General features: G+C 48.8%; 5 protein-coding genes across 5 annotated transcripts; 2 read left to right on the top strand and 3 right to left on the bottom strand.

Moving 5' to 3' along the window:
* The first annotated feature begins 452 nt into the window (after positions 1-452).
* Positions 453-2,119, top strand: EDB91DRAFT_330028 (uncharacterized protein). Its single transcript, XM_041326880.1, has 7 exons — positions 453-718; positions 777-899; positions 956-1,000; positions 1,052-1,094; positions 1,142-1,338; positions 1,392-1,588; positions 1,640-2,119. The coding sequence occupies exons 1-7, from the start codon at positions 676-678 to the stop codon at positions 1,988-1,990; spliced, it is 999 nt and encodes a 332-aa protein (XP_041177586.1). The 5' UTR covers positions 453-675; the 3' UTR covers positions 1,991-2,119.
* Positions 2,120-6,663: 4,544 nt separating this feature from the next.
* Positions 6,664-7,240, bottom strand: EDB91DRAFT_1248012 (uncharacterized protein; the record flags this gene model as incomplete). The annotated part of the gene is made up of 3 exons (XM_041322877.1): positions 6,664-6,854; positions 6,905-7,018; positions 7,069-7,240. 3 exons carry the CDS (start codon positions 7,238-7,240, stop codon positions 6,664-6,666), a joined length of 477 nt encoding a protein of 158 aa, XP_041177587.1.
* A 791-nt stretch (positions 7,241-8,031) lies between these two features.
* Positions 8,032-9,622, bottom strand: EDB91DRAFT_1130572 (S-adenosyl-L-methionine-dependent methyltransferase). Its single transcript, XM_041318608.1, has 6 exons — positions 9,282-9,622; positions 9,103-9,224; positions 8,700-9,048; positions 8,549-8,648; positions 8,381-8,453; positions 8,032-8,333 (listed from the first exon to the last, which is right to left on the bottom strand). The coding sequence occupies exons 1-6, from the start codon at positions 9,329-9,331 to the stop codon at positions 8,293-8,295; spliced, it is 735 nt and encodes a 244-aa protein (XP_041177588.1). The 5' UTR covers positions 9,332-9,622; the 3' UTR covers positions 8,032-8,292.
* A 344-nt stretch (positions 9,623-9,966) lies between these two features.
* On the top strand, positions 9,967-12,659 carry EDB91DRAFT_1130575 (uncharacterized protein). Its single transcript, XM_041318609.1, has 6 exons — positions 9,967-10,348; positions 10,414-10,590; positions 10,642-11,546; positions 11,596-11,976; positions 12,024-12,400; positions 12,457-12,659. Exons 1-6 carry the CDS (start codon positions 10,174-10,176, stop codon positions 12,518-12,520), a joined length of 2,079 nt encoding a protein of 692 aa, XP_041177589.1. The 5' UTR covers positions 9,967-10,173; the 3' UTR covers positions 12,521-12,659.
* Positions 12,660-12,729: 70 nt separating this feature from the next.
* On the bottom strand, positions 12,730-13,619 carry EDB91DRAFT_1237134 (bucentaur or craniofacial development-domain-containing protein; the record flags this gene model as incomplete). The annotated part of the gene is made up of 4 exons (XM_041321548.1): positions 12,730-13,168; positions 13,219-13,347; positions 13,406-13,493; positions 13,547-13,619. The coding sequence occupies 4 exons, from the start codon at positions 13,617-13,619 to the stop codon at positions 12,730-12,732; spliced, it is 729 nt and encodes a 242-aa protein (XP_041177590.1).
* Positions 13,620-13,777: the final 158 nt, after the last annotated feature.

Here is a 13,777-nt window from a genome sequence, read left to right on the forward strand (position 1 = left end):
TTGAATCATCAAATTTGAGATTTTTGTTGAGGTGTGACAGAGCAGCTGTTTGTCACTACTCGGCGAGTCTGCCGCGGCGGAGTTTCGATACCTTGCAGAAAAGATGGGCTCGTAACGCGCCAAATACCGAGCGGAGTTCGCTTCAGGCAGCCAGTGACATTGACTGTCCGAACCAGCAGTTGTGGTAACCGACTTAAGGCCAGGGTAGCTTACGAGCTTGGCTAGCATATCCCTTGATGTTGCCTTGATGGTAAGTATATTGATTTGCAATATTGACTATGGCAGGCACCCTGAAGTTCAGTCCTGTCACATCTTCTGACCTTTGATCAACAAACTGGGTACCATGAAGGTAAGTATGACTCTTCGCATGGTTTGCATAAGTTCGAACCTACGTGTCACACAGTGTGTTCTGCTAGGGCTAAGGGTGCGAGAGAAAGCGCGCTGCGGTTACTGATTGACATGACATCCCAACAGGCCCCATACATTTTGTGAGACTTGCCAATCAATCAGTCTGCGTAGCCCTGCAGGTCGTCGTCACTGGCTATAAATGCCGTGGACGCGTCTGAAAATCAAATAATCTCGGAAACATGTACAAGGAATGCTTCCGTGTGATCTTTAACGTTTGGGTATAAAACTCACCCTTTCCTTCAAGTCCACAAGAGTTATCAGATAACAATGGTATTCACAGTATTGGCATACAACCACCCTCGACTGGCCGGTGAGTTGAAAGTGGCTATCATGTTGTACTCTTTTGTTTATCATCATCCTTTGGAAAGTCGCGGGGTCGGTATCCCACGGCATTGCTATAGTCTCCACCATCTTCAGGCTTGTTTACAGAGGTTGGACGCGCCGCGTCTGGTGGGAAGATGCATGGGCTGCGTTTTCGCTGATATCAGACGGTAGGATCTTCCTTGAACGTTACATTGCTCAGCAAACCAACCACTGTTAACCCCAGTTTTTTGCCTGGCATACATGTGGATCAACCCATCGACAATAAGTTGTTAGTACCACTTGACGTCGACCTCCAAGATTTACCTCACGTTCATATCAGTCCCAACCTGGGCCTTCGCAGTGGCTTTAACCTGCGTTCTGTGGTGCGCATCACAGCTTACTCAGTTTCATTCCTAACTCACTGTTCCAGGGCTGCGCGCATGAGCATCATTTTTTCCATCATCCGAGTTGCCAACCATTCGGGCCACAAGATCCACAAATGGATCACTCATCTCATCGCGGTGTCCTTTGCGTGTATGTGGGTCGCCCTGCTCGCGCAGAAAATCTACGTCTGCGCTGTCCAGGCGTGCCAGATGGCCGAGCCCGTGGCACTCTCACAACTGATCAGTCAGTAGTTCTTTTTGTGCCTGATATGATCCTCAAGTTATGTGTTCCTACAGCGGACGTCATCTCGGATTGTTTGCTCGTCGCTGCGCCACTGCAGCTCTGGAAAAATGTGGGACTCTCGCGTAGCAGAAAAATATTGGTCCTGTCCTCATTCGGCGCATCGCTTCTAATCACCGGCATCACAATCCCTCACTCTGTGATCCTTTTCCACCCCTTATCAGAAACTACGCTCATCTTTGCACATGTCAAGGTGAGCACGCTCCGTTCCTCGCATCCCTCTGCAACACCTGATGAAACATAGGCCGCCCTCAGTCTCGTCATCTGCAACCTCTTGGTGATCGTTACCTTCGTGTATCGCGTGTTCTCGAAGGAAACTGTTGATCTCGACCAATCGTTCACATGCCCCGGGATCTTCTCGAGCGTCATAATGCAGTTCCCCATGAGCACGTACACTAGGACGTCACTCTCTGAACAAGAAGGGGCAACATCGAGACAGATAACGACGGTGCAGAGTGAAGCGATGAAACCGAAGATGGAAGACGCAAGCATGCTGAATGCTGAAGAGGGCACTAACACTGAGGGATGGCCGGAAACATTGAAGGATGGCGATTCACGAACAACGATCGATCTGGAAGGAAGTCGCCAAGCATGATGACAGCGCGTTTTTTCACCTTATTACATGTACGTATGTGTACACACTGTATCGTTGTAGGGCACCGCCCGTATACCATCTCAATGACAAACATCAAAAAACCAACTATCGATATCACTAAAGGGGTCTTTGATTCCCTTTCGTACTCAGTAGACAGCGAAACATGTGTGGGACAGAGAAGCAAGGCAAGGCAAGGGACGCCCAACTATATTACATGTACCCATCGAACAAGTCAGGAACAAGCAGCGCAAGGCAACAATACGACTAGCACGAAGAACAGATGCGCCATACACAGCAGACGGCCGCTTGTCGTCCACCAGGACCACCACAGCCATCAATTTCTGCAAACAGTACAGTGCCTGCAACATGACTGCAGGAGCTGCATGGAGCTGCAGTCCACATCAGAGTTTGGGCCCGTCGAAAAACGATCGTTGAACGATCCCTGTTTGGTATGGTGTCGGTCGAACTGGGATTTCTCGTCCTCTCCACCAATGAGAGCGTTCGCTTAAGGTTAGCGAAAGCTAGGGAAAGCTTCAAATTGTCAACGTAAAGAGAGGCTCTCTCAGATGCAGTAAAAACACATTTGCGTAATTGACGTACTGCGTCATCGCGCACACCACGTCGACCCTGGCGGAGGTGTCTGTTGGTGATCATTAAGAATATCCTGATTAGTTGCAAGACTCCGGGAAACTGACATGCACTCGACGGCGCTCCCATTCGGGCAGGCAAGCGTCCTTCCCAGCCACATGCCACTATGGCAGCGAGCCTGTCATTGTACGTGAACAGGCCCTCATGTCATGGCGTCCCGGGCATGCCACCAGTAGAGCGTGAGCCAATGATGAACTTTGAAAAATTAACACGAAAAATAAACACGCACCACCTGATCCCCTGCGGCACACCGCGGCGCCTAGTAATCATCATCAATGAGAATCAATGGACTAACTTACTTACATAAAAGAGCTGTAATTGATCTTTGCAAGATATTTGTAAGCCCACGTTAGGCCCACGTGCAGTTGTCCCACGTACATACCAGTTCTACCTAGCTTCCTCTCGTCGTCAGATTCGTCAGTGGTTTGTTTTGATCTGATCTCGTTTCTCTTGAGTTCCCGGCGCAAGCTACATAAGACTCAGCCAGTCCACGTCTCAACATGTATCCTCCTTCACCTTGCAAATCGAGGCTCCAAGTGCCAGCCCCAGACCATGCGTGCACACGTGGTCCTACTCCCTACCAAACTACGAAAGGTACTCAACCAGACTCAACCCTCGTAACCTCCTTACTGCCTCCTCCTCGGTACATAACCCACACTCACCTTCCAACCATCACTCCCCTTCCTATTTGATTTCACATCCTTCATCAAATCTTAGGCACTCGCGCAAAGTGAACGATGAACGATTTGAGTGACACAGTTACATAATCGGTCAGTAGGACTGAGATCAAGGTAAGTATGCAGGCGCCTCGATCAGGCTATGCAGGCAACGGGGGTCGGTGCTACAAGGCATCCACCTTAGAATGCCGATCCTATCATTAAAGGTCACTGCGATATTTTTATCTCCCCTTCATTACTGCTACATATTTAAGGTATTAGCTCGCTGTCCGCACACCTCAGTCTCGTTACCCGCGATTGAGGCTCGTACATTAGCATTAGCTCTCACTTCTAACATGGATGACACATGCAGGTACATATGAGATGGTAAGTGAATATCTTGCATCAGAAACTGCTGTCATGTGCAACACGTGGTCACACAGATTCTACTCGGCTTTCGACATACTGACCTGATGACAGGCTGTGCACCGACGCATTCGCTTTGTGCCCAGAAAGGTCTATATCGACTCATGTCAACGGTAAGTCGACGTTGACAGGTGATCGATGACCCTGGGTGATACGTTTTTGGCTTAGGTTGGTGTATTTGTCCAGGTAGGTTCAGGCGCTCTATCATGCCGTATCATGAGCCAAGACATAATTTTGTACTCAGCCCACGGTCTACTGTTGCGACCATGTCGACCACGTTGGTTATTTCTTACGCCAAAGATGCTCAGGGCAAAGTGATCAACTTCATCCCTCAAGTCCACGACAGGACTAACTCCGCCTGACGTTCAAGTTCTTGGAAATTACATTCAAGTTCCCCCGTCACTAACAGCTTATCATCCCTTTATATAGCTACCCCTTGCAATATTTCGGCATGTTCTCATATCTATCCACTGGGACTACAATGTGGACGTTTTGCGACATGCTGTGAAATTCATGAATGCGGCGTTTTATGTAAAAGAAGGAATGATAGCTGGCTTCAATTACGAACTAGCTATGTGCCAGACAGGAGGCCTTGACTTGACAACTCCTGTTGGTCGGATGACTATATCGACTTGATATCGACAATGCCTAATGTGGCAGAGTACGCCGCCTCCGAAATGGACGTCTCGAGCGGTTGAGGACCAATTAGCTGACGTTGCCAAGTGGGAATCGTAATGTCGAGGACCCGTCAACCATCTCACGAGCTCGTTTGATCTACATTGGACGTGGAACGGAAAGTTTGGTTGTAGAGTCGTCGGCAACTTGGCAAGACACCATTCATCATTATAACCCATAAATGCAAAATGGAAAGACCACCAAATCTCACTGTACTAAGATTGATTGAATACTAGAAGAACACACGTATTGAGTGTGGCTAAGTACTAGCACGCCATTCAGTTGTAAGTTAACGTCAAGGTCTCGATAGATAACACGTTCACTCATATGGAAACGACACTGAACCGGGAGGTATAGAAGGCCTATGCTTGTCCGTTCGAAGGGCAGTGATGACAACAAAGAAACCAAGTAGGAGGGCGGGGATATCAGGGGTGACCATCAAAAAGGACCATAATCGGAGTAGGCCGTCCAAAGCACGGAAAGGTCGCCATAACCGCACGGTGATGCTTTTACTTCGCCACAGAATGGTCATACGGGTGGAGTACCTAGCTTCGGATATTGCGAGTCAAGTACCTGCATCACTTTGGCGATGGAATAGAACTCATCAAAAGACATGAAGCAAGGAACGGCAGCACCGCGGGGTCCTGTTGAGCGCGTCAGGAGCATTCCGTTCTGATATATGAAACCACACAGTGAGCCTAGCTCGGGGTCCCTGCCAGGCGGTTGAAGTAGGTCATTACATATAGACCAATCGAACCTGAGGCCTGATGTACCACACAGCCCCGTGACCGAACCTAGTGAACCAGACAAGCTATTGTTCCTAATATTGATATTATGCATTCGTCAGCCTGATCAAACGGAGCGCTCCCCAGTGCCGTACTGGTCACCATCGGAGGCTACCGAGCGCACCACGTCCCGCCGCTCCTGTGACCTCACAGCTGACAAAGACATTTTTTCAGTTCAGGAAACGAGGTCTCGGTCGGAACGTGGCACAGACTAACCAGTGGTTCCGTCCTCGGCGCCCAAGGCTGTCAACAAAAAACATCCCCGAGTGCGCTTACAGATTTCCTGTGGTACCGTGTTGAAGTGGATGTTGTGTTTTTGAAGACATTACACTGTGACTCTAAGTCACTTGATGAACACAATTCTTGTCCAAAGACCACTCAAGGGTGGACATTCGAACTTTTAGGCGGCTTACAGGTGCCGCGTTATGTCCACGGTACAATTTACTACAATCAGGCCCTCGGCACAAACTTATGAATCATGGTCATTACACGCGATACACGTTGGTATGATATTGAATCGCACAGTACAGATGATTGTATGACAACGACCCCCGTTCTGACTCAAACTTCAAAAAGCCTCAGGCGGAGAGCCTCGTCCTGCACTTAATCGCCACTGGCAAATCGCTAATCTCATGATTGTCAAGCAACAAGCTGATGGCCCAACGATCAATCGATTAAGTAAAGGGGCCTTCCGAGAGATGCAACTATGTAGAAGTCGAGCCGATGCGTAAACGGGCGCATAGCATGAGCCCGCAAAGTTCGTTCCGTAAATTAAGAAATTATTAAGGTTAAAAATTTTCATGATAGAGGGGTTACAACTGTATTGACCTTCTAAACTGGTCTGCCCAGGGGAAACTAGCCGAATGAAGAGAGTCGTTGACTAGTACATTTTCAAACAAAAGAGGCACCCAAGCTCAGCAGTCAGGTTCATAGAAACGATGATCACGGAACGGACTCACACCGCCCGCGTGGAGATTATCGTGTGCGCTCGACGCGCAAATCTCCGAAGGTGATACTTAGTATTAGGTTGTCCTTACTTTCTCAGAGACTCCGATCGAGCGCGAGCCTGCTCCGAGTCACAGTTCCTGCATTGAGAGCTGCAAGTAGGCGTAGACTGGCGTGGGGAAGTCCTACGGCTATCAAAGATATTGTGCACATTCAAGTTGCTAGCTTGTAGAAAGAACGTCGAACAGATTGACGGGAAACGATAGGATCGGGATCATGTATGTACTGACGGAGAAAGCTGTAAAGCGAAGATCAAGGTTGTCGACAACGTCAAACATTGACTTTGCAATGGTCAGATCTGATATCTTTGAAAGTCCGCGAGCGATCAGATCGATAACATTCGTGCCTAATTAATTATCACTATCTCCGTCCGTAGGTCTAAAGAGGCTCAAAGCCATGTGGTAATTGATAAAATAGAAACGAAGTTTGGAGCGTAAATAGTCCTGCATTGTCCGAGTAGCTGTCGCTGTCTGCTACATTATTCGCGTTGGTAGGTGAAATAAAGATAATCATATGTAGCATCGTCCATGTTCTGTGTAGTAGCATCATCCATGTTTTGTCCAGTATACATGTTGTGTACTATACTTGACGAAGAAGGCATATGTGGATGGATCGGCATCGTTTGGTGGCCATGGTTTACTAACCAACTCTCAGCAGGAACATGTGACACTGGTCTGTGATCAACAAGGTCCTCCGGGATTCAGCAATACTTAACTCACCTGCAGGATCAAAGGCAGTATGTTGCGTGGAAGAGACGGCATTAGAAGTCAGAGCCGCCTGCTCCGCAAGAAGGCAACGGTACTCTATGTCAAGCTGTCTAATGATCTCAACAGCTACTCTCGAGTCAGCAAATTCTTCATTCTCGAGAGTTTAATCTACTGACCTTTCATCAAAATATCGTGTCTTGTGTGGGGAGTCTCCTGAGTTGTTTCTTGGATGGCCTGTTTCAGTTGTGAAAAGTCTTCCGCCTCGGTCGAACGGTAGAGCCGCTGCAAGAACTTTTTCCGACTCCTGCCAGTGTGTGTTTGTCTCCCGTCACTGCCAGGTGTAGACATGCTTCGCAGGAGAAGTGGAGGACTGCTCGGCACTCTACTCGTTCCAACTTAGCTTAGTACTTATAGTATGCGAGGCTTTTCACGGCATGGTGCATCAGCATCAAGTAACGCTATTATCGATAGTCTATTTTGGTCATTTGCAAGCTTTCAGCCGCATCTACTTAATCTTTTATCTTTCCAACCTGACCATGATCAGCTGATCAAGCGGTTGACGCATGGCGAACACCAAGATTAAGATGGGCCCATCGGGGGATAGAGTTCAAGCCAATGGGTTTGAAAACTCACAGCCTTTTTGCGGCAGAGTCATACTTATAGACGCGCATACAGACGCTCGTTTCAGCTCCGCCGATCCGAGCGCCAAAGCTAAGATAAATACGATCTTTCGAGCACTAGTACTTCCAATTCCAATGATGGTTATCTCGGGTGTTAGGATTGATCTGTTTTCAGTCAGGGTAACTGAGAAAATCAATATTTTGAGAGGAAGAGGGAAAGTACACACATCGCTGGTACTGTACTAGTGAATCACAGGGATTGCGGTCAGGTGACACGGATCCTCCTGTCCATGACGAGTGCTTGCCCGCAGCAGAACCATATATGTAACTCGCAGTATACCATTGGACCTTCATAATGAAATACGAGAGAGGCATTGCCTTGCGAGGCTATGTGGAAGCTCGGTCGGGTGTACGAATGCCACGTCCGGGATGCACTGCCACCACCGTTGTCCACCAACTATAGCTTAGGAATCCCCGGCAACTACTGTACACAGTTCGTTCAGAGTGCTTAGGCGATGAATTGCACTTCTGCTGCGCAGGAAGTTTGGTGCTGCTACCCATTTATCTATCAGGAAGGCAGCTGTGAAAAATGGCATTGACCTGCGCACAAGCATAAAATTTATCGTACATCAGACAAATAGACACAATAAAGCAAGGCGGGACCCGCGAATCACATTCTGTACCGTGAATTTACGTGTTTTGAGGGTGTGAAGATGCACCACATTGGTTATGGTAGCAGTGCAGGTATATTTTCGGTTTAGCAAAGACGGAATTCCTATCTTATCGTTGCTTAAAGTAGAGGTCAACAGGGCGACGGAAACCTAGCGATTCATTAAGACTCAGCCATCCATTACTGAGTGCAGCTTACCGCCGTCGCCAGTGATCCCAAGGCGCTGACCATGACAAAATCCGAGTTCCTTCCAGTAGCTCCCCGAAACCATCTGGGCGTAGCTGAAGATGCTTTGCATTTTCTTTGAGCGTCTCGCTCATCCTTCGAGCCTTAGGAGTAAGAGTCCCAAGGTTGCGGCTCAAGGACGAAAACACCGCCCGTTTTTAGACATTGATGAACTCGATGGAAAAAATCTTTCAGTCCTTCGTCCTTGTTATTTAAATGAATCCATTTTGATATAGAAAACCTATCACATCGGTATATGACTGGGCTCCTCAAGAACAGCCACGACACGTACCCTAAAATGATGTCGTATTGATTGTTATCTTCTGGTATATTGTCCATCACCCAATTGGCTGTTCGGAAGGTGACGTTGTGCGGGAAATCACCGCATCCTCTGTCTGGTATGGGCAATGGACCATAGCTGTGTTCGCACGATGCAGGGAAATAATTGTGAACACTATTGTCCGTAGTGGACGCATCACCATGGAGTCGTTGTCGTTTGGGTGGAGGGTAACTCTGCTCAGAGATATTTCCACCTTCAGGAGACTGAAGACTCCAGACCGTGCGCCTTCTCCTCCAGGCAGCTCTTATAAGAGTATCATCGATATCAACTCCAATGACCTGACGTGCCCCCCGGAACTGTGCTGGTTTTGAACTAAACAAAGAGTATCCTTGAACCGCGCCAAGGGGTAGCCTACCTATTTCACAAGTCACCCAGCCTTCATTGCATCCAACATCCAAAACTCGCTTACCCACGAAGAATTCAGTGGCGAGCAAAGCCAATCGCGGATCTCGGGTGAATGGACGCTTAGAGTAATATCTATACATCCTCCATTAAAAGATGCAAAAGGAAAAGTTTGTTTCACGAGCCACTTACCCATGGTAATTTCCGAACACAGGGATTGCTTGGCCACCGTTTACTGGCATTATCACGATGGACTCGCAAGTTTTGTGTGCAGCGTGGTCTAGCGTGGTAGTTCGTACTTGTGCCGTAATTGGCTGTTCAGTCCTCGCCGAGGTCCGATCCGGTAACTGACTCCGAAAGTCTGAAACCAGATCGGAGCGCAGCACCGGAATATACGAACCACTTGAGGGCCGAGGCTCATGAGTTGTATGCAAAGGAGGCTGACGAAAGCTCGCAGTCGGATATTTTTGAATCGGAGGTCGTTCATCCCCGACCGAAGCCTGGCCTAGGGTGACTGTGTCCCAGACGCGCGTGATCACTAGCACTGATTCGGAAGATGCCTACGTACGTACTACAAAAACGTAAACACTGCACTTGGCAGAAACTGTCGAACAGCCATATTAAAAAAGGAACGATACTCTTCCGGTTCTGTTGAGTATGGTCTGCCTAGGGAGGGAACCTGAGGGGATCCGGGAGACTATCGAACAGCCTACTCGGTGCAAAATTTCTACGAAAGTTCATTTGAGTATCCTACTGGCAGCTGGTTGAATTCAGTACAGCCGAAGAGAAGGGCACCGAGCCATGGAATAACGCGACGCGGATATGTTGCAGATCATTTAGCAAGGCTTGAATCAATACTCAATGAGGATCATTTACGTTCGAGGATACCGTGACAATCAGGTGGACGCTAGCCTAAGCGTCTAGACTCATAGCGGGCGGTACTTTTTCTATCCTTGAAGGCAAGAATCAAGTTGCGAATCGCCCCATCAGTAGTGCAACTCCCTGCTTGGTTCTTCACTGTCAAGTGCACTTACTGCAGGCTTTCTCCACTTGATCAGGATCAGTTGTCACAATTCCAGTACAAATGCCAGGTCCTCGCGGTGGAAAGGCTAAGGCGAAAAAGCCAAAGCCAGTTGTTCACTCCGTAGCACGTGTCACATCAGATTTAGAGGAGTTCAGTGGGTTGGTAGACGACATCGAGGGAGCAGAAGGATGGAACACGAGAGTCAAGGTGTTGTGCGAGTTTCTTCAGTTACCGGGTGAGTACACAGCGTAATCTGTATATTTGTTGTGTCGTTTCGAGCCCTTCATCTATTTCCCAAAGATCTCTCCAGACGAAGTGGCTTGAAGAAAGTCCATGCCAACTTCAACGAAGTTTATCATAGCCTCGATGATGTCTACGTCGCGAATATAAGAAACGAGAAAATCACCGGGGCAATTATCGGCATCTACACCAAGATGTGTGCCGATGCCATCCTCCGTGACAAGCTCTTTCAGAAAGGTAGACGTTGACGACCTTTCGTTACAGCGAACTGCACTGACGATATTGCAGGTCTGGTGTCTAAGATCACCCCTCTGATCAAGATTCCTTCAACGCGTTATCTTGCTCTCCGCGCACTTACGACCGTGACGCATCATGGAGGTGTCGATGTTCGCAAAGAAATCTCGCTCGAGTCCCCTTCCCTACTCAAGACCATGCAAGAAAACCCAGATGATCTCAGGGCTGCAGAGATGGCAATTTCCACTATGGCTCATGCCATAGGCGCTGCGATCAACCAGGAAGACCCACCGGCTCCCAGATACCTCAAAGCGGCCAATGTTAACACTTTGATTCCAATCGTGATAGATTTCATGCGCAAGCCTGGCGCTAGCATCCAGCTCTTATATCATGGCCTAGAGTTGCTTACGCACCCTGTTATCCACTGTTGGAGTGAGTGCAAGGCTCATGCACCGCTTCAAAACTTGTTAGTTGCCTGCCTTCGGAGCGCGGACCTTACTGTGCGTGTCAGCGCGCTGGGTGGCCTGCTTCGCCTTGAAGCTTTGTCTTCGGAGGAGGATCAGAGACAGTTCGACCCCCACAAACTCATGGCAGCAATTGAACGTCGTTTCCCTGACCATCTCACTGACATCTTGATGGATTACGGTGCAATGCGCTGTGATACGTTTCTTACCATGGCCTCGACCGCAGACAACCAAAAGGCCATGATGCAGTGTGCCCAGGACAAGGATCTTTACAGTCTTGGTCTAAAGCTCGCGGAACTCATCACCCGAAACGAGTTCTCTATCGCAGAAGGCGGTTTCCAGATGCAAGATCCCCGTACGGGACAAATCGAAATCAACAGGGACATTGGTCTACCATTCATCATGTGGTCCGACGCGCTGCCGCATTGCGCTAGAGCCATCCGTGCAAAGGGTCGTGCAGGAGAGGAGGATCTCGCGGACATGATTACCTGCAAAGTTTTTCATTATCAGATCTCGTATCCCAGATGCCATCGAAGTTGCGAAGCGTGGTATCCAACGAAACCCCAAGTTCGCATACTTCTACTATGTGATCACGCTGGGTAAAGACCACTGCGAGGGCTTGCGTTCTGCGAAGAAAGGCTTGAAGTGCCCGAAGATGACGCCGTTCGTACGCTTTGGGCTCTTGCACCGTGCAGTCGAGCTCGCAGGCAATCTCGGTGTGTGCCGCATTCAGGAATCCAGTCCTGGAGATAGGAAATATGACGAGGGTGTTGCATTCCTTATGAGCGCAATGGAGGACGCAAAAGTTTACACTATGGAGGCCCCCCCAGACGCAAGACACATGAAGAACGTGATTTACTGGTACATCTGCCTCACGCTTGCCATCAAGGGACCAGAGACGCCGGCGGACCTTCAAGAGCTTCAGGTATGTCCGACTTTGGCTTTGAAGGACGTCTCCACAACCGAGCACAGGTCGCACTCAAGAAGTTGGGGCATGCCGAGGAGTTTAGTATACTCCTTGGCACTATTCCCCCGAAAACGCAGTTGCGTTTGACCCAGCAAAACATCGTCAAGCGCTACCCCACTGCCGTACGAGAGTGGAAGGATTTGGTGGCACGCTTTGATGAGGAGACGAAGGATGAACACACCATCTCCTTGGAGAAAGCTGAAGATGATCTCGCTGCATGGCTTGACGACCTCCATCTTGAGCAGGGAGAGACAGACGAGACTCGGCCACAGAGATGCTCGCATCCACGAGTCAGCCCAAATACCGTGGCATTGTACAGATGTTCGTGGTGCGGCAATCCCAGCGCTGCACTGAGGAAGTGCAGTGGTTGTGAGAAAGCAAGGTAACTAGTTCATTCATGTGTCATACCCGGACGATTAACAAGATATTTTCCTTCAGGTATTGCGATGGTGGGTGCCAAAAGTCCCATTGGTCGGAGCACAAGGTCACATGCAGGGCGTGAATGACCTGAAATATCCTTCACTCTTGCTATTTTCTTCTTTGCAATTCGATGCGGTTTCTCGCGCCTATCATTGCAACCCATCTTGTCCCTCTCAGATCTGCTGCCTCAGCATCAGGTAGTTCTGACCACTCTTGACGTTTCTGTATTACTACAGTAAAATATATATCCTACAACACCATACGACTACAATAACGACTTGTCCTCATGTCTCACGTCCTTCGCCTTTTGTTAGATTTGCTCGCTTCAAAGGCATCCTCTCTCCTGTCCTCGACTCGTTTCAGGAAGTCCATCTTTTCTAAGTAACCACCCCCACGCCGGTTAGCATCAAGCTCGTCTTTGACATCGCTCGACGTGACATGCGCTCGCCAGTCCATTGCAGATTTATCAAGAGTAGTAATCTTCTTAGCCTTCTGAGTCGGTATGTCTGCTAATGACGTGCGAGGCTTGCGAGGTCCCGGGGGTTTCCCTAGGGCAGATTTCTGTGCCAGAGGCTTCATGGGACCTGCTGACATTGATGCTGATAAACCCACGTCGGTGGTTGATGACGAAGACTCCGGTGCTGGTGCAGCAACAGAAGACGACTCTGGTGGCTGCCACCGTGGCCACTGTTTGGCATCTTCTGAATCCTCAGGGACTTCAACCACTTCTCTTCACATCACTAAGCATACTGGGATAAGAAAGGGAGTAGGTGTACATACACTATGTTCTTCCCTGCGAAAAGATAACGTTTTTCGATCTTCACGGGCTTCCTGGGCGGCTCTTGGACCTTCGGAGGTGGTGGCGAGGCGACAGACGCCTGGAAACTAGCCCATAGCGTGTCCCGCGCCCTATACAGCAGGGTAAGTCCATCTGAAATATATATAGGACAACTCAACAAACCCTTACTTTTTCTTCTCGGCTAGATCTTGCTCTTTCACTTCATTCGGCAGTGTAGTCTCATCATTCCCTTCTTCATCTCCAGAACTATCCGAGTCTGATGCATCGTGTAAACACAACAAGTTTTAGTAGGAAAATGTATCATCGCACCTTGGTGCTCGGGGGGCACGTAGTCTGGGTCATCGTCTTCGGAGTCGGATGTTGGGTCGCGTGGAGGAGACATTGTGTGGCGTTGTTTGAGTTTGTTGAATTTGAAGGTGTTGTATTTACTGATCGAAGTCTTGGTGACGTCTACGTATTTATAGTAATTTTGTACTATGTATATACGATATAACTGACTATCACCTTCAGACCAAGCGTCGGATCAGTACATCGACCAGC

The sequence above is a fragment of the Suillus paluster genome (assembly GCF_016628075.1).
Source record: "Suillus paluster strain FC165 chromosome Unknown EDB91scaffold_23, whole genome shotgun sequence".
NCBI classification, from domain to species: domain Eukaryota; kingdom Fungi; phylum Basidiomycota; class Agaricomycetes; order Boletales; family Suillaceae; genus Suillus; species Suillus paluster.

Bases quoted from the DNA above. Each gene is read 5' to 3' on its own strand.
- EDB91DRAFT_330028 (XM_041326880.1), top strand. From the start codon at position 676: ATGGTATTCACAGTATTGGCATACAACCACCCTCGACTGGCCG. The intron at 900-955 runs GTAGGATCTTCC...TGTTAACCCCAG, and splicing joins GTTTTCGCTGATATCAGACG to TTTTTTGCCTGGCATACATG. The intron at 1,589-1,639 runs GTGAGCACGCTC...GATGAAACATAG, and splicing joins TCATCTTTGCACATGTCAAG to GCCGCCCTCAGTCTCGTCAT.
- EDB91DRAFT_1130572 (XM_041318608.1), bottom strand. From the start codon at position 9,331: ATGCCAGTAAACGGTGGCCAAGCAATCCCTGTGTTCGGAAATTACCAT. The intron at 8,649-8,699 runs GTACGTGTCGTG...CCGATGTGATAG, and splicing joins CAATACGACATCATTTTAGG to GTTTTCTATATCAAAATGGA. The intron at 8,334-8,380 runs GTAAGCTGCACT...ATGAATCGCTAG, and splicing joins TGGGATCACTGGCGACGGCG to GTTTCCGTCGCCCTGTTGAC.
- EDB91DRAFT_1130575 (XM_041318609.1), top strand. From the start codon at position 10,174: ATGCCAGGTCCTCGCGGTGGAAAGGCTAAGGCGAAAAAGCCAAAGCCA. The intron at 10,349-10,413 runs GTGAGTACACAG...TATTTCCCAAAG, and splicing joins CGAGTTTCTTCAGTTACCGG to ATCTCTCCAGACGAAGTGGC. The intron at 12,401-12,456 runs GTAACTAGTTCA...ATTTTCCTTCAG, and splicing joins AGTGGTTGTGAGAAAGCAAG to GTATTGCGATGGTGGGTGCC.